The 25,838-nt window shown below is 36.5% G+C and overlaps 1 protein-coding gene across 6 annotated transcripts in view; it reads left to right on the top strand.

The window, feature by feature from the left end:
• ATP2B1 (ATPase plasma membrane Ca2+ transporting 1) overlaps positions 1-25,838 on the top strand; it is a 121,217-nt gene that overhangs the window by 85,891 nt on the left and 9,488 nt on the right. For all 6 annotated transcript variants that reach the window (XM_087449116.1, XM_087449115.1, XM_087449114.1 and 3 more), the window contains 10 exons: positions 584-825; positions 3,459-3,696; positions 8,595-8,774; positions 9,410-9,497; positions 9,868-9,974; positions 16,291-16,482; positions 16,702-16,915; positions 17,358-17,569; positions 20,901-21,008; positions 22,825-23,007. In XM_087449116.1, the coding sequence (XP_087305242.1) occupies positions 584-825; positions 3,459-3,696; positions 8,595-8,774; positions 9,410-9,497; positions 9,868-9,974; positions 16,291-16,482; positions 16,702-16,915; positions 17,358-17,569; positions 20,901-21,008; positions 22,825-23,007 (1,764 nt within the window). The remainder of the gene's footprint in view (positions 1-583; positions 826-3,458; positions 3,697-8,594; positions 8,775-9,409; positions 9,498-9,867; positions 9,975-16,290; positions 16,483-16,701; positions 16,916-17,357; positions 17,570-20,900; positions 21,009-22,824; positions 23,008-25,838) is intronic.

The following is a 25,838-nucleotide window of genomic DNA, read 5'->3' on the forward strand; positions in this document are numbered from 1 at the left end:
TAGGTAAAGATAGTCATGTCTGCCTTTAATACTGTTATGATGACATATAAGGTGGTATTTGTGAAGGTACTATGAGGGAAATAAAGTTTTTATATGTATTTAAGGCAACAGTGCTTTAATGTATATACTTCTATTTTAAGCCTTAAAAATTTGTAAAGTAGATTTAATTTTGAATTATTTAATATAAACCCTCAATGAAAACAGGAAGAGATAAGAAAGGAATTAAAATTTATTAAGTCCCACTACATGTCAGGAACCAACTTTAAACGTCTTATCTCATTTAATTCTTGGGTCATAAATGCTCCTGTTTTCCAGATGCTGAAGCCAAGGACGACAGCAGTTGAGTAACTTGCCAAAAGTTCACATAGCTAGTAACTGGCAGGGCTGAGATTGGAATCCATGTCTGTCTTGCCCCAGAGCTCCTTTCTACCTTACCTTTCTGTGTCCCTCTTTGAAATGCTGATATTAGTAGAAGTTTCCTATATAATTTTGTTTTAGAATGTTGCATTCTATTTTACGTTATAAATTAAACTGCCATAGAGAAACAAGATGATACTAGCTTCTAAACCTTTTTCTCTTATAGCCACCAGAGAAAGAGGGTGGATTACCTCGTCATGTTGGTAATAAAACTGAATGTGCCTTGTTGGGACTTCTTTTGGATTTAAAACGGGATTATCAGGATGTTAGAAATGAAATACCAGAAGAAGCACTGTACAAAGTCTACACCTTCAATTCTGTTAGGAAGTCCATGAGTACTGTCCTGAAAAATTCAGATGGAAGTTATCGAATATTCAGCAAGGGTGCATCTGAGATAATTCTGAAAAAGTAAGAGTAAAATGCTTAGATGAATAAATTGCTAATTATAGTTGCTTTATGGAATACCTACTATGTTGTTATTGTTGCTATTTTCTTTTTTGTGAACATCAGGCATTTGATAGGACCTCAGAGTTTTTTTTAGTATATTTTAATGGTATCCCGATATTTGCCCATGGTGTTCTGCCATTTTCATGCTCCAGCTTCTTTTATTTCTTAGTGTTTTACTGTCGGCAAAATAAGCCCATTACATTCAATCTGGTAGATTTAATAAATAAACCTTGATATTTTTTATTAGACATGTTGATCCTGTTATTATGTAGGATCATGAAAAATACAAGCCTCCCAGGAAGAAAAACTCAAGTTTATATCTTCAATGCTTCATTGTAGATAGTAGACTCAAAAATGTGATGAATGAATTATAGACTAGTTTTTAGAATAGCAAAGCATTGAAACTAGATCTTGAGAATTTTCCTTTTATCAGAGTGAGGTTTTATCATATTTGTGCTGCTGCAGTGTCATATTTAAATATCTCCTGTCATTTTGAGTGATAATCTTTCTTTTATACTGTCTTTATGCAGACCAGTAGCTTCAGTTTTGACATTACATGTTAATGTACAATTTCCCTAATGCTTATGTGTTATTACAGGTGTTGAAATTGTTTTGGTTTCTTTAATTTCGGTAGAAAAGTAGAGAACCTTAAAAAAAATTTAAGAGCAGTTTTGGAAAATTAGAACTCATTTGAAATTGTAACATTTAAAAGATTTCTACTTTTAATTTGCTTATATGTGGATTATAATCCAGTGTTATCTTAATGAACACTTGACAGATTATAGTCTGATTATAGTCTTAACAGGTTTGAGAGACAAGTATATAAATAAATGAAAGCATAGTATATGACAAACGTTTACACAGTTTTAGGATGAGAGATCGTACTATGAAGGATTTGGCATTTAAGATAGGCTTTGGTATGAAGTAAGAACATCAAGGTGTGAAGGAAGCCATATGTGAGGAAAGGAAGGTGGGACTATACAGGCCGTTTGGGGGGAATAGCTAGTCACAGACTGCAAGCTGAGTACTGATGGCTTTTGTGGCGCACATGCCATACAGAGCTTTCCTCCCTTCCCAGTGTACTTGGTTATCTGATTTTAGTGTGAAAGGTTAGAAATCTTGCATCCATGGCTTGCTGGGTGTAGCAGAGAGATGGTATAGGGGAGATTTTTGAATCAAAACCAGTTAGGCTTTGACTCCTCTTCTGCAACTCACTAGCTGTGGGATGTTGGGCAGGTTCTGCTTTAGTTTCCATTTTCCTCCACTGAAAAAGAAGGTGATGACCACCAACTCTGTGACAGTGAAATACAATAATGCATATAAAGCATCAAGTCTGATACATAGTAAGTATACAGTAACTGTTTCCACAGTGATATTTGCATTTTGTTCTGGAGGCTCTTAAATGCTAGGCTGAGCAGTTAAAACTTAGTTAAGTAGACCAGATATTTTTTCATCAGGTGGTGGAATGATCAGAGCTGTGATCGAAGATAATTCTTGTATCAGGGAATAAAGGTGGATTGGGGAAAAAAAGGATGAGCTGGAGACAGCTATCAATTAAAAGGCTATTAAAATAGGTCTAGCTCGAAGTCAGAGCCAGAAGAAGGCATTGTCAGGAGATTAGAAAGAAGAGGAAACATTCAGAAGACTGTTGAGAGGACAAATACATAGGACTTAGGAGGTCATACTACCTAGATGATGAGGAAAAAGTAAGTATTCAAGTGAGATTTTAGACTTACATTGAAATTGTTGGGAGTAATGTTGGTATTCATTAGAGGGGCCAGTGATGAGGCAGTTTTTCGTTTTACGTGCAGTAAGTTTAAGGTCCTGGTGCAACATCTGAGTGGAACTCTTCAGCAGTGATGGAAAGCTTCTGAAAACTATCAAAACAGAAGATGTGGATTTGGGAGTCACCTGCCTAGAAGCAGGAGGAGGTGGCATCACGAAGGGAGAAGAGCGTAGAGACAGTGTGGGGGAAAAAAAGAAACTTTAAATAGGGAAGTATACAGTGTAACTTTTATTCACTACATAGATAAAGGTTGTAGTTAGTTTCACTGAAAATAAAACTATTTTGGCATTATCTGTCCTTCTAATAGAATGCTTATTTTAACAGTAAGTTATTTTTTTTCTTTTGTGGTTAAAACAGTATAGGTGATGAAACCGCATCTCAGGTAAGGGGTTGATTGAATTTGGCATTTTACTTTAAAAGAGAAAATATTTGTGAATTTTGTGTTAATTAAAATTAGCGTTTAATCCTGTACTAAAATGGACAGGTGTATAGTTTATGCTCCTCTGCCACTGGTGAGTCTTTGTGAAAATTGAAAAGCTCTGCATTTCCAAAAGATTAAGTTTAGAGACTATCTAGAGTAACTGGTAAAGTGGAGAACTAAGTGAGAACCAAAAAAATGAGAACTGTCTGTTTTGTAAATGGGAGGGTGAAAAGTGAATATGATTTAAGTGTATAAAAATGCAACATATTTAATTCTCTAAATTCCAGATATCAGATCCCATGATTTCTAGCCCTTCCAGTTCACTTAAATGGCATTCACCATGATTTTTGTTAATTATTGATGTTTGTATTCAACATTTCCTTTTAGGTGTTTCAAAATTTTGAGTGCTAATGGTGAGGCAAAAGTATTCAGACCAAGGGACCGTGATGATATTGTAAAAACTGTGATTGAGCCGATGGCATCAGAAGGCTTGAGAACCATATGTCTTGCATTCAGAGATTTCCCAGCAGGAGAACCAGAGCCAGAGTGGGATAATGAAAATGATATTGTCACCGGCCTTACATGCATTGCTGTTGTGGGGATTGAAGATCCTGTGAGACCTGAGGTGGTGAAACATTCTGTGTTCTGCATGTGCAGAATCGCTTAACTGTAGAGGATCTAGGCACTAACTGTAACCAATTTTCTAGTACAATTCTTGGTGTTTGTGATCTTACTGTTTTCTATGTGAATCCAAGATAAGTGAAATAATAAGTGCTTATGATGCATATGCTACCTGTTTATGGTTTTTAGTTAGAAAGCTTCCCTTTGGGATCCTGTGTGTTTATAGCACCATAACCTAGCACAGTGCCTTGAACTGGGTAGGTTTTTCAGTTGATGTTTATATTAAGTTAAATAATAAATGCCGTTAAGTTATTTGTTTTCATAGTCTCTAGACCAGCACTGTCCAATAGAACTTTCTGCGATGACAGAAATGTTCTATATGTTGTTCAGTAAAGTAGCCACTAGCCACATATGACTGCTGAGTTCTCGAGGGACGGCCAGTACAACTGTAAAACTGAATTTTTCATTTTATTTAATTTAAATTTAAACATCTTGCTACCATATTGGACAGCCTGCAGTCCTGGAATTTGGTTTTCTTCTTTAAATCATTTTTTTTTTTTACTTTATTGAGCAACTCCTGTGTGCCAGGCACTATACTAGGGTAATAGAGATGTAAAGATTTTTGAGAACTGGTCCCTGGCCTCACAGAAGTCACTGCCCTCGGTGGGGATGGACAAACATGATAATCACAACCCAGGATGTTAGTGCATTGTTAGATACATACAGAACATGTTATATGAGCACAGAACATGAGCCCCCAACCTAGTTAAAGTAATAGCATCTTTTTATTGAGTTCTTACTGTGTGGCAGATACCATGCCAAGTGCCTTACATGTATTCTTTCATTTAACTTTTGCCTCTATGAGTTATGAGTATTAATTACTCTTATTTGACGGATGAAAAAAAATTGAAACGTGTAGAGGTTAGCTCTAGACCATAGAGCTCGTGTGATCAGATCCCCGCTCTGTCTAAAACACGTGTGCGTAAAAGACCACTATGCTATATTAACCACGGGAGGGGTCAAGTAAGACTTTCTAGAGGCTAATTACCTGATCTGAGTCTTAAGGGATGAGGTGGTATTAGCTAGACCAAGAGAGAGAGCGGTAAGTACATTCTGAGCAAAAAAGCAACATGAACAAAGCACAAAGGCAAAAACAGCTTCTGTTAGTGACTGTCAACTAATTAATTCAGCACCTAGTGTGTGGTACCAGACATTCTTCTAGGAACTGGAAATTCTGCACAGACAAAATAGTAATGAAATTTATATTCTAGAGAAGTAAGACAACCAGACAGACAAATGATAGGTACATGGGCAGTATGCCAAGTGAGAAGACATTCTATGAGGAGTAAGACTTGGTCCCTGCCCTCATAGGGCTTATGTTCTGGATGGCATAGGGTGGGGGGTGGCATCAGATAAGACAATTGCAGGTGTGATAAGGGCTATAAAGGATGTCCCCAGGATGATGAAATAAGGTAACTGAGGGGAACCACATTCAGAATCTCTGAGGATATGACATTTGAGCTGAGGTCTGATGGCTGAAAGTGAGCCAGCTGTGTTGACAGCTACAGGAAGAATATTGCAGGAAAATGGAAAAAAAAAAAATGCAGGGGCCTGAACGTGAGAAAGTATTTAGCTGTTTCAAAGATGGAAAGGAGGCCACTGTGGCCGTAAGTGTGGACAAGACAGGGCAGATGAGATTATCTTTGGCCTTACTAGCAATAAGGGCTCTGAATGTTATTCTGAAATTCAGTGGGAAGTAATTAAAGAAATTCAGGCTAAGGAGTGACATGATTCATGTTGTTAAAATACATGTTACATGTTAAAATACATGTTAGGGTACTGTATAAGAAATGAGTTAGAAATAAAGAGTAGTAGAAGCAGAGAAGCCAGTAAGATTATTGCAGTGATCCCAGGCAAGAGATGGGTTGTGGCAGGGAGGATGGCAAGAAAGGGATGATTTCAAAATAAATGGAGATATCAATAGGAATGAATATGTTGGGTTTGGATATACTGTTCTTGACATTGTTGAGGCATCTGAAACATCCAAATATATGTCAAGTAGGCATTTGGACGTAGGAGCCTGAAAGTGGAGTAGGCTGGAGAATTTACCTATGAGGCTAGAGGAGATCTCCCAAGGAAAGTGTGTAGCTGGAGAAGAAGGCTTAGGACTGACACCTCCACACTTAGACATCTTATAGAGGAGGAGGAATCCGTCTCTACCTTGCGTAACTGGGAAGGTGATAGATGGTGTTACCAGTGTAATAAGAGAATCAGAAGAAGCATATGTAGAGATCAAGATAAAGTCAGTGATGGGTTTTGGCCTTTCATTCAAATGCCTATGAAACATCCGGGGGGGGGTAATGTTTGCCAACCTTTTGTCAACGGAAGACCATTCAGAGTTTTATACAATGACTTATGGCTTAAATCTTATCTGAATATAATATTAAATCAGGATGCCTACAGCTTTTGTCCTTTGAAAAACATATTGTTGTGCTCTTGGCATTGAGGTTGATGGAGAGTTTTATCTTTTTTTAAACATGTAAGTGGCACTTAATTTTTTCAGTATCTCAAAATGAGATGGGTACTTACAGACTACAGTGAGACTGATATGAAACAGCTTTCTCTGAGTGGGTATTCTGGACTCTGCAGTTCTGCTGTAGAAAATCTTGGTTAATTAGATGTCTAGAACAAATCCAGCTTTATCACATATCCATAGGTACTCCAAGAAGATACTTGGCTTCTCTTCAGTTTCTTATCTGTAAAAGTGGAAGTTGTTTGTGAGTTTTAAGTCGAAGCATTTGGTGGTTACTGGGCAATTAATAAATGTTAGTTCGCCTTTCTTAAATATTATTTGCAACATAGTTTTAACCTGAGACCAATTTCTCCCTCTCTTTTCATTGTTCTCCTATTCCAAACGATCTCGGGATACCACCCAATCATTGAGTGCTTAGATGGGCAAATTTGGGTTACATTTTATCTCAGCTGAGATACAGAATATATATTACAATTATATAGCCGACCAGTGTTTTCAAAATCAAATACTGATTTTTTTTGGTTGTTCAATAGTCTGAGCACACACTGTCCTTTCACTCACCTCTGTGTCACTAGCACCTAGCATGATGCCTGCCATTCAGTAAATGTTAGTTTGAGTGAATGCATATGATGTTCCCCTCCAATGATTTGATAACTAAGAGTTGACACGGTGAAAGGAAGTACTTTTACAGTGTAAATCTTAACATATAGATACATTCAGTAGTTCAACTAAGCTCCAGTTACATGCCAGGCACTTATTCGTTAAGTGAATGAAAGGCGTTGTATTAAGCGTTGGTGATGCAAAGATGAAAAGATGAGGGTTCTACCTTTAAGAAGCTCACTGACTTACTGAAAACGCAGATAAACAAATTAATATGATGTAACGAGCTGTGACAGACGTGTGTATCATGTGAAGGCACAGTTCTGTCTAGGATGGGCCATGAACACTCCACACCATGAACGCTCCCAGAGACATTACGTTTAAATTGTTTTTACAATAGAAGTCACAAACAGGCAGCCTGCAGGCCAGATTTAGCCTTCAGTCAAGTTATCTTTGGACGGTCTGTGTGTGTGTGTGTGTGTGTGTGTTTAAAACATTAAATATTGAGAAAATACACACAAATCTGGATTTCTGCTTTCTCATGAAATCGTAGGCTCTGTCAACACTGGGGCGCGTTCCACCACAGTAAAAATAGGCTGGAGCGAGGTAGCTCTTTCCTTAGGCATTCATCTCACGTTTGTCGCTTTGTGTTTTCCTTATTGATGTTACCTGCGTGGCCTGTAGGCATTTGCATCTGCAACCTCTGCTTTACTAGGATCAGTGTGGATTTTGTGGTTAGAGAAGAGCAGGAAAGGATTTTCTAGGCAAAGGGAACCTGTAGAAGCAGAGGCACGGAAGTAATATATAGGTTATCATCTATCAAGTTGTGAATAGTAGAGAAAAATTTTGGATAAATCTAGAAAACTATTTTGAGCCTCAAATGTGATACTCTGTTATATGAGAACTTTGTGGTTTATAGTATAACAGTTGAGGAATCACATTGTTAAGAAAGTGTATTAGAAAAAGAACTATCGTTAACTATATCGGATGTTTTAAAGAAGGAACAAACACGTAGACAGGAATACCAATTAAAAAGCTATTACGATAACTCAGGCAACAAGCAGTGGGGGCAGGGTGCAGGGAAGGTTTGAGATAGAACCCACAGGACTCATTGGCCCTTAAGGATGTGTAAGGTAAAGGAGATGGAAGAGGTCACATGACCCTTAGGTCCTCTTAGATAGGTAGGCTTAGAAAACATAGTCACCCTTTTAGACACCCAAATTCTGTTGTCCACCTTTCTGGTAGAACTATGAGTCCAGCTCTCATAGTGATGTAGGGGGAAGGTGTAGATTTGAAAATTATTGGCACACGGATGATAGTTGAAAGTCCAAGAGTAGGTGAAGTAACCCTTAAAAGATAAAGAGTGAAAAAAAAAATATGAGCCAACCCTAATCGTAAAGAACACCAGCATTTTACTCTGATGTGGTCTGAGCAGTAAAACCAGAAAGGTAGAAAGCCAGCCAGGAAAGAATTGCCTAATGGGTGCCAGGGGGAAAAGGCGCTTTAAAAAGCCTTTGCTAAATAAATAATCCAAACAAATTAAGTAGGGTGACAACTGAAAATGAGGCATGAACTAGGACTGTGGCTGTGGAAGAGGCAAGAAGAGATTATTGGGAATAATTCAAGAAATATTGAATATCTTGAGATGAAATTAAACTTGTCATTATTTGTGGGACTATGAAGTAATGCATATTTGTTCAGTGGGATTTTTTTTCCACTGGAAATACTAGTTTTCTTTGATAAGATGAACTTTTTTCCATGTAAACCAGGTACCAGATGCAATAAAGAAGTGTCAGAGGGCTGGAATTACTGTGCGGATGGTCACTGGTGATAATATTAATACTGCTCGGGCTATTGCTACGAAATGTGGTATTTTACATCCTGGGGAAGATTTCCTGTGCCTAGAAGGTAAAGATTTCAACAGAAGAATAAGAAATGAAAAAGGAGAGGTAAGGGTTTATTTTTTAAGTTGATATATTTTGAATATATTAGGAATTTCATTCAACAAATACACTGTGTGTTAGGCATCACACCTGAGTAAACACAGCCCCACACCTCAAGAAGCAAAACACTAGCATTTTAGGAAATAAAAGGAACAAGTGATAAAGAAATTTGCCCTAAAGGGAGTGAGCACTTCTTTTTTTCAGTCTAGGCCAATTTCAGAATTACAACATGTATAAGGGAGTAATGGGAGAACAGTTTGGAAAGGTTGATACGGAGTGTATTTTAGGGGACCCCAAACTCTCTGAGCTTTTATGCTAAGTTTCCATTTCATAGCAGGGAGATTTTTAAAATTTGATCTTATAATGATATATATAGCAGTGGTTCTCAAACTAGTGTTTGCATCAGAGTGACCTGGAAAGCTTTTTAAAACATTGATTGCTAGGCCCCACCCCAGAGTATTTGATAAGATAAGCCTAGGGCGTTGCTCAAGAGTTTGCTTCTTTTAACACGTTCCCAGGAATCGGTGATGCTGTGGGTCTGTTAGCCACACTTTGAGAATCACCGATATATATGCTAGATAACTAATTTGAAATTGTGAAACCAGGTTTGGGTACATTTTAACTTTGACAAAAATTTATAGATTGAGCAAGAGCGGATAGACAAGATTTGGCCAAAACTTCGAGTACTTGCAAGATCATCTCCTACTGACAAACATACACTGGTTAAAGGTGAGTAGATTTTACAGTTATTTCACAATTTTTTAATACAGAAATGTGTTCTGCTTCCTAAAATAGTAATAGATACTGAATATTAGATTGAATCATGGATATCATCTTTTCCAATAAAGTCTAAATACATTTCCTTTTGATACCTTAAGTAAATTGTGTTATCTTCAGTGATTAAAACAGGATATTGCTCTAATGTAACTTTAGTTTCTGGAGTTGGTCTTTGCCCAACATCTCAGCAGTTTCCATTTCTCTCTGTTTGTTTAGTTATTTATTTTTAACCTTGAGTCTGGATAGTCAAGGATATTCTGCAGAATCACTTTATTAATTAAAGGAAATGTTTTTACAGCACAAATATTTACTTTTATTTCAGGTATAATTGACAGCACTGTCTCAGAACACCGCCAGGTTGTAGCTGTAACTGGTGATGGTACAAATGATGGCCCAGCACTCAAGAAGGCTGATGTTGGGTTTGCAATGGTAGGAACTTAGCTATTCAAGTATTCAGATATTTACTGGTTTGGTTTTTTGTCTGTTTGGTTTGTTTATTACTGAATTGCTACTGATTTTAAACACTGTACCTCAAGATTAGTTTGAGGGCTAATATATAAGCCTAAATTGGTTTATAAATCTAATTATAAACCAAATACTACCTTTATTTGATGCAGTGAAATCTGGCTGGAAGATGACCTCTTTTGAACAATTATAATAAGATCATACATTTACCTTGTACTCTGTAAAAGATATAAATGTCTGTTATCTCCTCTGCACCTTACAACAGTTCTCTTAAGTAGGAGACAGGCTTAGAACAGTTCCGTGTATTTAAATTATAGTATAATTGAGAATCTTCCAAACTGAAAATGTCTCTTGAGTAACCGGATGACATTATTTCATATATAATGGACATAATCTTTTTTGATTGAAAAAAATCTATTCCTTCCAAGTCCTCAATTTAGATATGATTATTTAAAGTGCTAGAAAATTTCAGCATTTCATTATTATATTCTCATACAGTTGCCATAGTACTGATGAAATACTGTCAAATGGATATCATGAAATACATATGCTACGTAAATGCTTAAGATTGACATTAGGTTGTTGTATCTTTGAATCAATTTCTTCTAGTTTTTCAGTGTTGGAATGAATCTTTGTACCTTCAGTGCCATAGAAAATTTAAGTACTTTATTTAATTTTATTTCATTTTTGGAAAATACAGATCAAAATACATAATCATAATTCCCAAATCCAAAAATCTGAAAACTGAAATTTCTTTCCTGAATTTGCAGCAGACTCATTTGATTGCAAAACTCATTCTGAACTGATGTGAGGATGGTATTTGTCCCACTTAATATGAACATTCATAGCCATTGTAGAGATATTAATGTGTTTTCATGGGGTGCTAACCCCCTCTGGGAGAATTTGTGATAGAAGGTATATGCCTCATTATCTTTCTAAAATATGAGAGACTTTGAATTCTGAAATACAGTCTGGCCTCAAAGGTTTCAGATAAGAGAATATTTATGTGTACCAGTGTTTATTTGCATAATTTGTCCTCCTGATATTTTGCTGCTAAAATAGGGGTTTAGCAGAACCACCACTGTGGTGGCAGCCTTTCAACAGGAGTGAGGGAGATGGAAAAAGGACATTATATGGATAAAGTGCTCTTATGGTAGCTGTGAACCCAAGGATCCCCACCCTGCGTTCTCCCAGAGTTACTACGGTTGGCAGCACGTTGGTCTGAACTTCTCAAGACTTGTGAAGAGTAGCTGCAGGGAGAAGGAATATTTAAGCTGTTCCTTTGGCTGTAGGCAAATAGGATCATTCACTTCAGGAACGTAGGATCCCTCACTACTGCTCTTGAACATTTAGCAGGATTCTTACTGCTACTCTCATCTGGACAACTGGCCAGGAAGGTGTTTGTGTACAGTGCATTTTAAAATAAAAAAAATTCTTCCCAAAACTTAGGTGTTTAAGGCAGATACTAAGGGCTTTAAGTAAATACAGGTTAATAAGAGTAATACAGATAAAAACACACACAGTGGCTGCTTTGTTTGATTTTTAAGCCCTGAAGGTGGTAGGCTTGTTGTACCACTTTTTTTTTTTAAAGGTAGCACGTCAAAAAATCTAAATGTATTTTAAAAATATAGAGAAAGAATAAGTGCTTAGTGGCTTGGACTTGAAAGCGCTCCTCCTCAAGCTTGAGTTTACTTTGGTTGTACATTTGTTCAGTTCTTCAATTTCATATTTTAAAACTGAAAGACAAAATTGTTTGTCTTTGGCTTTTATTAGATGCCCACAAGAAATTGCTATTGATTAGTCCTTTCTAAACTGTTCTCTTATTTTTCAGGGCAGAAATAGCATTTTAGAACACTTATTTATCTATCTATACACTCTGTCTCGGTTGGTCTCTATATATGTAGATCCTGTCTATACACACAGTTTATTTAGCAAATTCAACATTAAAATAAAATTTACAGCAATAAAATAAGATTTTCAGAAGGACTCTAATGTGATTGCATTATTAGCTTGTAAGGAGGTCTGACATTTTCCCCTATTTAGCCATTCCCCATAGAATTCCTTTAGATAGCAAGCCTCCATGGTACATTTAAAATATGATTAGATTTTTGTGTTACATTATTCTTACCAAAATTTGGTTAGCCACATGTACAGATATTTCTATCATCAAAGAATGAATGCCATGATATATTTCTATAACCAAATACATCTGTGACAGTCAAATCTTCCCTAAGGTAATTAAAATACTGTCTTTTTAAACTTTGGATTAATAAGGGATTCATTTGTTTATTCTCCAAACATTAAGAAGCTGTTTTCAGTGTCTTCTGGTCCAGAAACATTAGAGGTGAGTAGTTGCTGCCTCCTAAAGGTTTAGCACACAAGGAAATAAATAATCAAAGCATAGTGGCAGCCAGTGAAGGACTAAACACAGTACGCTGAGTGCCTCGAGGAAGAAGTTCTTGCCTCTGCCTGTAGAGACTGGGAAGGGTTTTCTGAAAGAGGTGCCATTTGAGCTGAGGGAGGGAGAGGAGCATATGGAAAAGGACAGCCAAGGGCCCCTCGTGAGTTACAGTGGTTTAACATTAACAAGAAGAGGGTGTGGTGTTGGTGGGTAATGGGGTGTGAAGCGGGGAGTGTTGGGGGTGGGGGGGAGCACCTGAAAAGGGCCTTGAATACCAAGATAAGGAATTTGTTCTTTCATCCTGTAGAGCAGCACTTCTCCAGCACGCTTCTGATGGAGGAAAATTAGTCTGGAGACACACTGCACGTTATCATGCAGCTTGGAGAAGCTCGTAAACAAGCTGTTTCACTTTTTTTGAGGATTTTGAACAAGGGAGTGATGAGATTTGCATTTGTAAAAGACAGGGAATGATTAGAGAGGGAAACCTGTTGGGCTTAGATGTGTTAAATATGTTGCACATTAAAAGTAAAATATTCAGATTACAAGCTAGAGAGTAAAATTTTAAATTAAGATTGTTCCTTCATTGAATATTTTGAGAAAAGCTTGATTCGGACTTTATTTTTGAGTTTATCAAAACAATATGTGCATAGCATTTAAGAAGGCAAATAGTTCTATAAGACTTAATACCTAATTAAGTCCCTTAGCTCATGTCATTTCTTCCAGCTCATTTTTTGACTAAAGGACACCAACTACTTTAGCTGTTTGTTGTTTTCCTTAGTTGTCTGTCTCCATATATGTAAATGGTGTGATTATAATGTGCTTTTTGATTTTTTTAAATATAAAACATTGTTGACTTTTTATTAAGGAAAGTAAGGATTTAGCACTTTCACAGGCACTCATATACATTCGTGCACACTACCTAGCCTGTCTTTCTTCCAGCAGAGTTATGTCATAATTTTGAATAGATTACAGTATACAGCCCTTATTTTGATTGTAAATGCTGTTCCAAGCTGAGCCAAGTGGTCGTCTATACTTACTTTTACTTCCTTGGAAAAGTTTTTGTATTCCATTTAAATTGTCTTTTTCATTCCCTTTCTTAATTTTTTTAAATTTTGGGGGTTTTTTTTTTGCTTAGTTTTTCTATGTACTTAACACTAATTTATCATCAAATTCTCCTTTCAGTATGTCAGAAACATCTGACACTTGTACCAATTTCACTTTTTTTAGAAATACCTCTGCCGCATCTTCTAACATGCTTTAATCTGAATTGGCCGTTTGCTGGGCCTGCTACACAACCTGTCTTGTTTTTCTCCATACCTGAGGATTTCCTTTACCTCTCTCCTGTGTTGGATCTTATGTTTCCTGAGTTTGATGTCATCATCTTTTTTGGGTTATTCCCTCCTGTAGCAGAGCCATCTCCTCCAGCAGCTTCCCGAGAAAATGGGTTCATGAGAGTTAAACTTTTTCGTAACTTTTATGACTGAAATCTCCAGGCTCTCCTCCCTCTTGATTCTGAATCTGATTTAGTATAAAAATCTAGGTTGAAAATCATTCTCACTCAGAATTTTGAATTGGTTCCTCCATGGTTGTCACATACCATTTTGAATTTTGAACCTCCTATTTTTTTTCCCCTTTCTAGAGATAGATGTCTTTCCTTTGTTTTCGGTCATCTGAAATGTCATGATTATTTGTCTTAGAGCAACTTTTTACTATGGAAACTCATTTTCTTCAGTTTTGTGACATTTTCTTAAACTAGTTGTATTTCCTCTCCACCGTTTCTTCTTGGTGGAATACTGCCCCTGATTTTGGACTTGGACTTAACTCATCTCATCTCTTTTGCCCCGTTTACTATACCTTTCTCATCTTGCTTTATTTGCAGGGATATTTTCTCAGCTTGTTTTTCATTTCTGTTGTCGTGTATTTAACTTCTAAGAGTTGTTTTTGGATCTCTGAGTCTTCCTTCATGTTTTAACATCCTCTTCTTATTTCATTGATGCACCTTCTACTTTTCTAAGGATTTGATTTTTTTAAATAAGCTCTTGTCTGTCTGCAGAGTCTTTGTGTCCCCATTTGCCTTTTGGTTTAGTCTGTCTTTCAGGTTAGTGCTTTCGTCAGATGTCAAGTGATTCTTGGTTGTCTCTGCATGATGAGCAGCGGAAAGCTAGAAAGTTGAAAAGCCTTGGGCCAACAGGTGGGGTTTGTCAACCAGAAGCTTCTCGGTAAAGTGATCTGGCTTGTCCATTTCACTTCCTTAGGGAAACTTTAATTGCAGTATTTTTAGATCTTTTCTCTTGAAATGATCAGATTTCCCAGAAAAGAATCTTCAAATCTGCTGCCTAGAGGGCAATCCTAAATACTGGTATTCTGGAAAACAAGTAGAGAAAGAAGGGTGGTGGTCTCAACATTCATTAAACAGAGTTACTGTTAACCCCTGTTTTTTCAGTGTAGCACCTCTGCACTCACCATTGCTTGGTACCCTTGAGTCTAGACATTCTCTATCATACCCTCTGTAGTAAATCAGCAGACAGTTTTCTGCCAGGTCCGAGGAGGTGGCAAATTGCCTGGACTTGGGAAGGGGCTCTGAGGATCTAGCTGTCTTTTCTCTTGATTTTATTATTAACGTAACACACATACAGAAAAGTGCCTAAGTCATAAGTACACAACTGAATGGATTATCACAAGTAAACAAACCTGTGCTATGCAGGGCAAGAAACAGAATATTACCTATACCCCCAGAAGTCCCAGTCATACTCCGCTCTTATTACCGCCCTGTCTCTCTGCCAAGATAACCAGTATTCTGAAGATTATTTTATATATTGTGCATTATTTTGAGTCCAGCTTCCTTTATTCATCATTATGCTTATGAGATTCATCTCTGTTGTTTTTTATAGCTGTAGTTCACTCATTTTTATTAATCTATAATTTATTAATCCATCCCACCCTATTGTTGATGAATGTTGTTATTCTTAGTTTGGACCTTCTGAGTACTTCTTCAGTAGATTTTCAAGAAATCCTCCTATTTTTATTCCCACCTGCATCCCTATTTCCAGGGCTACCCGATGCTGCGGCGTCCTGAGCCTTACATAGGAGAGTTCTGTAGTGCAGAAACAGGCAATTTCCCTGCTTTCCCTACCTCTGGCTTAGGAGTCAGCTTTCTACAGTCTGCTAAGTTACTTACCATTTGCTTATCTGCTTTCCAGCCTTAAGGTTTTCTTGCAGTATTTCCTTTTCCACTAACTTTGTGAGTTTTTATTTTTTAATATATCTTTTTGTGTGACTTATGGAAGGAACTGGGATAATGCCTTTGTCCATTACTCTGTTTTTAACCTAATTTGAACTTTATTTTCAATGCCTCCTTCTTTATGTTTTTTTGTTTTTTGTCTTTTTGAGGAAGATCAGCCCTGAGCTAACATCCATGTCAATCCTCCTCTTTTTGCTGAGGAAGACTGGCCCTGACATCTATTGCCAATCCTCCTCCTTTTTTTTCCCTTTTTCTCCCCAAAGCCCCAGTAGATAGCTGTATGTCACAGTTGCACATCCTTCTTCGTTGCTCTATGTGGGACGCCATCTCAGCATGGCCAGACAGGCAGTGCGTCGGTACGTGCCTGGGATCTGAACCTGGGCGGCCAGTAGCGGGGCATGGAGACTTAACCACTAAGCCACGGGGCCAGCCCCCCTCCTTGTTTATGTTTGATTTCTGCTAAGATAGAATGTTTTTCTGAGAGATGGTATCTTACCGTAACTATATTACCTTCTTTTACAGTAAATTTGTCAATAATTATTAAGTATAATAATAAATATTAGTTGTACTTGATCCTTTCAGATATTTAAAAGTTACATTTTAAACATCAGTCTAATTCACAGAATTTTTTTTGATAGGGTATCGCTGGAACTGACGTCGCTAAAGAGGCGTCTGATATTATTCTCACAGATGACAACTTTACAAGCATTGTTAAAGCAGTTATGTGGGGACGAAATGTGTACGACAGCATCTCCAAATTCCTTCAGTTCCAGCTGACTGTGAACGTGGTGGCTGTGATCGTGGCCTTCACAGGCGCCTGCATCACTCAAGTAGGTGGACAGTTTGTTTATTTTAAAGCAAAAACGTGTATAACCTGCCTTTTTAAAGTACATAAATATTTAAATAAGCTGAAGCTTAATATTTTAGGTTAACTCATATAAAATGTAATCCTGTTCTGTTCTTTAAGTTTTTAAATACAAAAGACTTCCTGAAAATAGCTGAGTCCCTGAATAGTTGTGAATATCTATTAGGAAACCTGTCTTTTCTAGGATTCACCACTTAAGGCTGTGCAGATGCTATGGGTAAACCTCATAATGGATACGCTCGCTTCCCTGGCTCTGGCAACTGAACCCCCAACGGAGTCTCTCCTGCTGCGGAAACCCTATGGTAGAAATAAGCCTCTCATCTCGCGCACAATGATGAAGAATATTTTGGGTCATGCATTCTATCAACTTGTAGTAGTCTTTACCCTCTTGTTTGCTGGTAAGAATTCAACACCTGGTAAAGCTTCACTTGTTTCTGTTCCAAGCTAATATCCCAGATGTTTTAATATTACAAATTTTTCAAGAACATAAGTTGTTCTCTTTCTGATTTCCTGTTTTGTCTTCAGTTTTTCCTCTTTATCAGTGATGCTGTTAGTAAATGCTGTAGGATAGATGGTGGGGGAGGTAAAAAGAGTCCCTATCTCTTGTCTTGGTTCTGCCACTACTTAGATATGTGATCTTGAGCATGTCACCGTAGTTCAGTTTCCTCATCTGTGAACAACATAGTTGGACTAGATAATCCCAGGTCCCTCCCAACTCTGTCTTTGCTGTCATTTGAGATCAAATAAAGGAGGGACTAGGTTTTGTTATCGCATACTTCCTTGAAAATGTTCAAATATTTTGTATGATAATTACAAAATAGTAATTTTCCATTCTTTCAGGAGAAAAGTTTTTTGATATTGATAGCGGAAGAAATGCTCCTTTGCACGCTCCTCCTTCAGAACATTATACTATTGTTTTTAATACCTTTGTACTGATGCAACTTTTCAACGAAATAAATGCCCGGAAAATTCATGGTGAAAGAAATGTATTTGAAGGAATCTTTAACAATGCCATCTTCTGCACAATTGTTTTAGGCACTTTTGTGGTACAGGTGGGTAATTGTAAAAGATAGTTTCAAATCTGATTATTATGTGGGAAATATTAGGGAAACAGTTGGCTGGTTCCAGAAATTACTTGACTGCAATGTGTGGAATTTCTATGTATTGCTTTGATGACATCAAAAAAGAGTTTTAACTATCATAACTCAAGTGAAAATTGACCCTAGCCTGCAATTCCACATGTGAGGCTCATACACTACCTTCATTGCACTGATTCTATGGTTGTGATGCTTCAACCCCTACTGTGATTGATTGTTCATTCTACATCATTATCATGAAAACTGTTAGAATTCTTATGTTATTTAAGGTAAATCTTACAGTTTACCACTTACTAGTTTAGCTAGAGTGATCACATTTGCTTCTAGCAATTAATAGCGGTTTTTTTTTTTACAGTTGAGTTTACTATTAAATAATAAAAGGTTTTGAAATGAATATTTTAAAATCTGAATAACTGCTTCTGATTTGGTACATGCTGTTTTTTTATTTTGTAATATTGTCAAAGCAAGGCAGAAAAGGAAGTAGAGAATGGGGAATGAGGAGTGGGGTTGAGATTAAATAGGAGGGACTGAAAATTTTCCCATTTTTATAGACATCTTTCTAAGAACAAAACTGAGGATCACTTTGCATATGGTGATTTTTTTTATATAACTGTATATTACACCTATGTTTTTATGTCGTGTTGGATTCCGTGGTACTCTTCTATGCAAATGATTATTAATAGTAGAATCTGGAATAAAAACAGGTAAGTGAATGGTGCCTGATCACACCAGGCAGTCAGTAAACACAATAAGATTTAAAATTAAAAAGTGAGCTTTTTCAACAATGGAATCAGACAGTGGTGATGCTTGTTTTGGAATGAAGATCTAAGAGTTTTAAACAGTTTCTTCAGCCTCTACATTGTGCACTGTGGATACTGAAACCCAAAACCCTAAACTTAATTATTTCTGTAAAAACTGTTTCTGTTTTAGCTTTCAATTTCTGTAAATCTAAGGGAAACTGTTGCTTACTTGCCAGGTAGTTTCTGGACATATTTTATTTAGATTTTATAAAAATCATTATTCATGGCATGCTAAAATTTTAGTTTTTACTTGCTATAAAATTAGGTTTATCTGTTTTTAACAGAGGAGGATTGCAAAAATTTAACTGCCTATCTATCAAACAAATCCAGTAACTTAGTTCTCAACAAAGGTTGATATATCCCAAACAGGTAATGTGAGGTGTCATTCTTCAGTGCCTTGTAAAGAAGCCAGTGCTGCTCAAAATATGGTCTGTGGACCAGCCACTGGTCTATTTATTACAAGTCCACAATGAGATAAGGAGCCTTTGCCAGAATGTAAATCAGCAACCTCACGGATCACGCTGCATGTTTCATCGGGGGGTCTTGTGTGTTTTCTTTGTTTTTAGTAGTAGTGGTGGTGGCAGAGCTATGCAGACAGTGTGTTCACTTGCACTCTGGTGTCTGTTCCTCATCCTCTTGTGGATCAGCACCTGGAAGAGCACTTTTGTAGACAGTCAGCTGGGTAGGAAAACAGGACCCTTCGTTTACACGTATCTCATTTTGTTTGTTTCTAAAACAGTGTGGCCAGAGTCTTGATTATAAATCTGAGGTCCCTGAAGGGCTTCCACCTTGTAAATTGTATAAATTTAATTTCTTTCTCTTTTATTTACCAGCTGATTCTTATTCTTCACCTTTTTTTTTTTTGACAGATCATGAAGTACATAATAATCCTTAACTCTTTGTAAATATTTTTAGTTTCTTTTCTACTTTGTAGCAGTTAACACAATATCAGTATATTCAAAATATGTTCCACGAAGTAGTAGTCCCTTGAGTTGCTCTTACGTCCTCAGATAAGTTTAGGAAATACTGCCTGTTCACTTACCTCTTGGAGATTCTTAAAGCAGTATAACATAGTACTTAAGAGTATGAACTTAGGAGTCAGTCAGTCCTGTGGTCAAATCAAGGTGCTGCCCTTTAGTAGTTGTGTGACCTTGACAAGGCACAATTTCCTCATCTGTGAAATGAGGATAATAATATTAGTTCGCATCATAGAAGCATTAAGAGAGAGAGTGCAAGTAAATGCGACAACTAAATACACAGTTTTATTTCTTATGATCTGAAATGAAAGATTATTATTTCTTGGGAAAGTAAATCAAATAATCGTATTAATCATTGATTGTTTCCCCAGCATTTTGATTTCCTCCTTTTCACATCCTTATTATACCAAAGAAAAGATAAGGTTTAAATTACAAAAGAGAGAGAGATTGAGAATACTCATCCAAATAAATGTTGAGCCTTTTTCATGCACATTATTTTCTTGATGTACAAATGAAAATTATTCCAGTTTGATATGTCTATTAAAATTCAAGCGAGATTGTCAAATCAGTTATAATCCAACTCATTGGGCTACTGACAAACCAATTGGGTATCTATCTGTACAAGTGTACAAATAATGTTAACTTTGAAGAACAGTGGAATTGACAAATACATATCACTTGAATTGGATTAAAGTACAGCTCCACAGAATGGAGGTCGTAACTTAAAAAAAAAGTTTAAAAATGAATAACAAGCGAAGTGATTCTTTTTTAATTTCAATATTTGGCAGCTACTAACTGCCATAACAAAGGCCTAGCAGACACACAAGAGGGTGAATATTGTTAACTCTTAATATTCCCATATACACTGTTTTAGGTCTTTTGAAATAAAGAAGGAAGCATAAGTGTGTGTTACAGATTTTATTTGTGTAAATCATTGGACTTCTTTCTATAACGGAGAACAAATTTTGAGGACATCTCACCTGAGTTAGCATATACTTCAAAGAACTTTGCAAGTTGCTTTTCTTTTCTTAGAGTCCATTCATAATTGTCCTAACATCTAAATGTAAACTAGGAATGAACAGCTATGTAGAAGGAAAACAAAAAAGATTGAATATCATGTCTACTTTTCCATAACATATGATCTTTTCCACAAAAGTATACTATCATTTGTGGGAAGGCATAAATTATTTAAGGAGTTTTACTAAATACAGAGGACGGTAGTTACTTGGCGTCATAATGGAAACAGTGTAAAGTTGATCATGAGAATTGGTTTTTTTTTAATTTTTAGTAAGCATAATTTAAACACAAAATATACATGCATTTAATATGTGGAACATTACTTTATTTGTCTTATTTTCAGACGCAAATGTCATATATAATACATGTCACCATCAGACTTATGGTGGTTCAGCTTGAGTTTTAGAGGACACACATTTGGGTAATTTTTGAAGTATATGAATTGTAAAATTTAAAAGATTTAAATAAATTTACTCTTGATTATTCCTCCAGATAATAATTGTGCAGTTTGGTGGAAAACCTTTCAGTTGTTCAGAACTTTCAATAGAACAGTGGCTATGGTCAATATTCCTAGGAATGGGAACGTTACTCTGGGGCCAGGTAAAAATCTCATCATTTTTTTGTTCAAACCTAAAGTGATTTTTTTTTTTAATTTCTAGTGTGTATTTTCTTTAATCAATTCTGTTATTTGATTCTAAGTAGTTATCATTATGGGTCAAGAAAGGGCATTCAGGAATATGTTTTTTTTAAATGTAATATTGTTCTAATATGTCACTTGCTGTTTATTATGATTATGCCTATACAATAAAACACTTAATTTCTTACATAGTTTTTTAACTTATTTAGGACAAGTTTTACAGGTTATTAGGATGATGCATTTATGACTGGTTAGGATGCTAATATCTGTATCTTTTGCTCTATGACCTATTTTTGCATTTTCAGAATAAATATTTTTATGAAAATAGAAAAATATTATATACTTCAGACTTTTCATCATTTTTTGTGTAGTTTAATAAAAAAGTGTAGCATGGGAAAAATCTTGAGTTTCAGTTCATGTAGAGAATGTTTCCGTAAAAATAGTGGTATCTGGAAGAATGGGCCACAAAATGACATTTTTCATTGTTTGGATGGAATGACTTTAACAGTATATATATAAAATACAATGCCTGTAAAGTGAGAGAGACTTCATCTTACTGTAGGCAGCTGACTTGCAAATGTCATGTCATTATTTTTTAAAAGATAGGTGGTAGTGGTGTGTACATTGTTCATTTTAAGTCCATTACCATTACTGTAAAACTAACTGATAGAGAATCTGTACTAACATTTTCTTAAATGAAAGTTAACATGTTATGGTGTGTAACTGTTGTGAGCTAATTTATTGTCATTCTGCAAGTCCATCAAACCAAACATCCAGGTTTTACTTAAACTTAACTCAATCTTCATGTGCCTTTTATCTCACCTTTTTCTTAATTGTGTTTCTAGGTTGTAACGTTTGTCTTCTTACTCATTTTGAAGACCTCTTTAATTGAGATCTTTTTAGTAGGATCCATACTTGGTCCACATTTCTTGTTGGATTGCCATTCTAGTTATTTCATAATGTTCCCTTATAGACAAAACAGAACCCACAACCTCCCCAAAAAAATTCTGGCTAATTTCAGGAAGAGGAGATTCGATACAGTGTACATACCCAGCAGGCATCAGTTACTATCTTAGGACTAGAAGTTCTCTAAGCGGTTCTGATTCTGACTCTGCTTTCCCCGTGATGAGCCCGACTTTCTTAAGGAATCGCTGCCAACACTTATAAGTTAATACATATTTATTGGTGTTTTTTGTGTCCTTTATGTTTTCTGGGGTATCTGTTCCTGTTTGTTGTCCTTATTAATCAGTATTAACCCAATTTTAAATAGTTGCATTTTTATAAAAATAAATACATTTAATAAACAAACTATTTTCAATCTAACCTTGAAGATTTTTTGAATTTTGGTTATGTTTTTTCTCATTGAACTCTTAACAGCACTAATGAAATATAAGCTTATTTTACATTCAGTAAGATCACTTGCCATTTTTATTTTATTTGAGATAAATATTATTAATATGAGTTTAAGTAACTATATATATCAAACCATGGTTGTATAATTTACTGTCTTGAATGTCCTAAATAAAATACGAAAAATGTAATCAGGTTATTTCCATTCAGGAAAACTTTTTACCCTTCAAACTTAAATCTTTTGTGTAGCCAAGAGAAGAATATTTTGTGTTCTGAGGGAAGAAAAGCCTCTTGTGGACAGGCTCTCATGGCTTCGTTGGTAAAGATAGTTGGCTGTGGTTGCAACTTTTCACGCCTTTTATGTTAAAGTTGATTGGTTTAATTGTACTTGATAGCATTTATTTCTAAGTTCTTTCCCCTGTGTTGTAGCTTATTTCAACAATTCCAACTAGCCGTTTAAAATTCTTAAAAGAAGCTGGTCATGGGACACAGAAGGAAGAAATACCTGAGGAGGAGTTAGCAGAGGACGTGGAAGAGATTGATCATGCTGAAAGGGAGTTGCGGCGTGGCCAGATCTTGTGGTTTAGAGGTCTGAACAGAATCCAGACGCAGGTATGGGCCTGGTAGAGAGGTAGGAGAGGTGATGGGAGCGGGAGCCGAGGGCTTTTGGACCTGGGGAGGAGGTTTGAATGTGCTCCTGAACTTCCTTTCTAGCCTTCCCAACCCACAAAACTTACTCTTTTGAAAAATAATACTGGTGCCTGGAATGAGTGGAAGTTTTAATGGATCATGAAAGAATGTGTCTATATGCCCCTAAGCTCCTTTTTTCCTAGCTTTTTTCCCCCACTTCATCTCAAAATGCTACTCTTGCCTATTTATCTGCTCTGTAAAAAGTGCCTTTTTCTTTACTTTTTATATGTTGATAGATGGAATGGTCCTTTCTCTTGTTCTCTCTCTCTCTTGCTGAGCAAGCTGTCACAATCTCTGATTCCTTGCAGATGGATGTAGTGAATGCTTTCCAGAGTGGAAGTTCCATTCAGGGGGCTCTAAGGCGGCAACCCTCCATCGCCAGCCAGCATCATGATGTAACAAATATTTCTACCCCTACACATGTAGTGTTTTCCTCTTCTACTGCTTCTACTACTGTGGGGTGTGAGTGTGTGTTCCTAAGTGCATGAAATTAACATTTCCTACTTCACACACCTAACGTTTCTCATTTTCTCCTTAATGTTTAAATTCATTGTTCAGGCTTTTCATAAAGCTTTCTTTTCGTAAAGTGGATTGAGACCTCAAAGTGTTGTCGTTGTTGTTTTATTTCTTAGAGGGCTAGATGAAAGGTGGAGCAATTGTAACCAAAGATTAGATATGAAATCTGTGGGCTTGTCTCTCTGCTAACTTGGATAGCTAATGGGGGAATAAAATTGTAGCTTAGACTTCGTGAAACGACTATAAATTTTTGAGTATATGCCTTTAAACATGTTCCTCCTGCATGGTTCCCAGACGCATGTGATTTGAAATCAATCTAACAGAACCAAGAAATGGCATTTTTCAAGCTGAAAATGGATTTAGTGTATTGCCTTTTATCTTGTTCAGTTTGGAAAGTAAGTTAGCACCCTGAAGAAAAGTTCTCAGTATGGAGCCTGTTGTTTGCCCTCTTAGCCTGGACTTTGTGGTTTTACTTTGGATTTGTTTTTCCTTTTTCTTTTTTTTGAAGAGGTCCCTGTGTAAGTTTTAAAGTTCTGTGGTATTTATGGGGTATTTTTTTCATTTGTATAATCAATTTAATTTAAAATTGCATCTTAGGTAAGAAATATTCTATTATCTTACGTTTTCCACAGAAGTAGGGAAAGTGTACTGTTGATTCATTTTTGAACTATTACATGTCATAATTTCCATTAATTGACTAGAATAACAAATTTTCTTTCAGGTTTTTAGTAAATGGCAAACTCCCTAAAAGCTTTATAACCTATATCATCCTTACTGTGAATTAGGGTCTTGATTTTGTGGTGGTTTCTCAGTATATTGGAGGCACTAAAGATATAAACCCACCTACCCCTCACCCCTACTCCCTAAATCAGCTGAGATACCCAAGTTAATCTTTTATTTGGTCCGAGACCTGTCTTTTCCATTTGGTCTTCAGCCAGTTAAGGAAAGGAGGAACCTTTGGAAGCTGGAGAGAGGATGAATTGAGGGAGAAAGCAATGCTGTTTGAAGGAGGATGGTTTACTCAGGGCCTCACTGCTGTTTGCTTAAATAATTTTCATGTGCTGTTTTTGATGGTGCTGTAAAACAGGCAGAACAGGAACTATCCCCATTTTACAGGTGTGAAACTGATTTGGAGTTGAAATGACTTGTCCATGGCTAATAAGCAGAGGCATCACGATATAGAGAAAGGGCAGATAAGTGCTCTAAGGACAAACTGACCCTGTAACATTAGACGGGATGTTAACTTTACAGACATGGATGGATAGAAATCTTCCTTTTAAAAATTACCCTGGCACTCCCTGCCTGAATGAATGGTAAATGTCAATTGCCTGACCTTGTGCCTGGGGCAGCTAATGTCTGTTGCATCCTTCCCTCCCTATGTCTATGGATTTCACATTATTCCTGGCTCTCAAGGGCTTATTACCCCTTATCCCTTCATCTCCTACTATTAGGGTTTCTTTGGTTGGGTTCCATGAACACTCGTGGAAGGCCTACCATATGCCAGGGCTGTGCTAGAACCTCCAGACCATGTAGTAAGGGGCACAAACAAGTCGTTGGGAATGTCTACATGGCAGTGAAACAAAATATTATAACAGAGTCCTTAACCCACCCTAGGAAGTCGGGAAAAATTAACTGAAGGAAATGACCCCTACGCTGACCCTTGATAGAATTTGCCAGTTGAGGAAAGTGAGCCTTAGTGACATAGTTTGGTACTAAACATAATAAAATGTAAGGTGTGGATGAGGCTGGAATGGAAGGTATCCATTTATATCCTATGAGAAGGATCCAAAAAGGAGACTTTATCCTGAAAGACTCGCTCCCCTCAAAATTTCAGATTTGAAAATTTTAAACTGGCAGACAATTTGAAAGATTAATTCATGAATACCCTTCACCTGGATTTACCATTTCTTAATACTTCATGTCATTTGCTTTATCTATCTGTATATTAATATATACTTTTTTTCTGAGCCATTTGAAAGTAAGTGGCAGGTATTGTGACATTTCATGTCTAGATACTTCGTCACGTACCTCCTAAGAATAAGAATTCTCCTATACAATCGTACTATGTTATCACATCCAAGAAATTTAACATTGATACCATTTTATCCAATATACAATCCATAGTCAGATTTCCCCAGTTGCCCCCAAAATGTCCTTTACAGCTTTTTTGATCCAGAATCTAAGAAAGGATCCTCAACTGTGTGTGTTTTGACTCCGTAGTCTCCTTTAACTTGGAA

This window comes from Ceratotherium simum, chromosome 25, assembly GCF_057802395.1.
Source record: "Ceratotherium simum simum isolate JZ-2026a chromosome 25, ASM5780239v1, whole genome shotgun sequence".
NCBI lineage: Eukaryota > Metazoa > Chordata > Mammalia > Perissodactyla > Rhinocerotidae > Ceratotherium > Ceratotherium simum.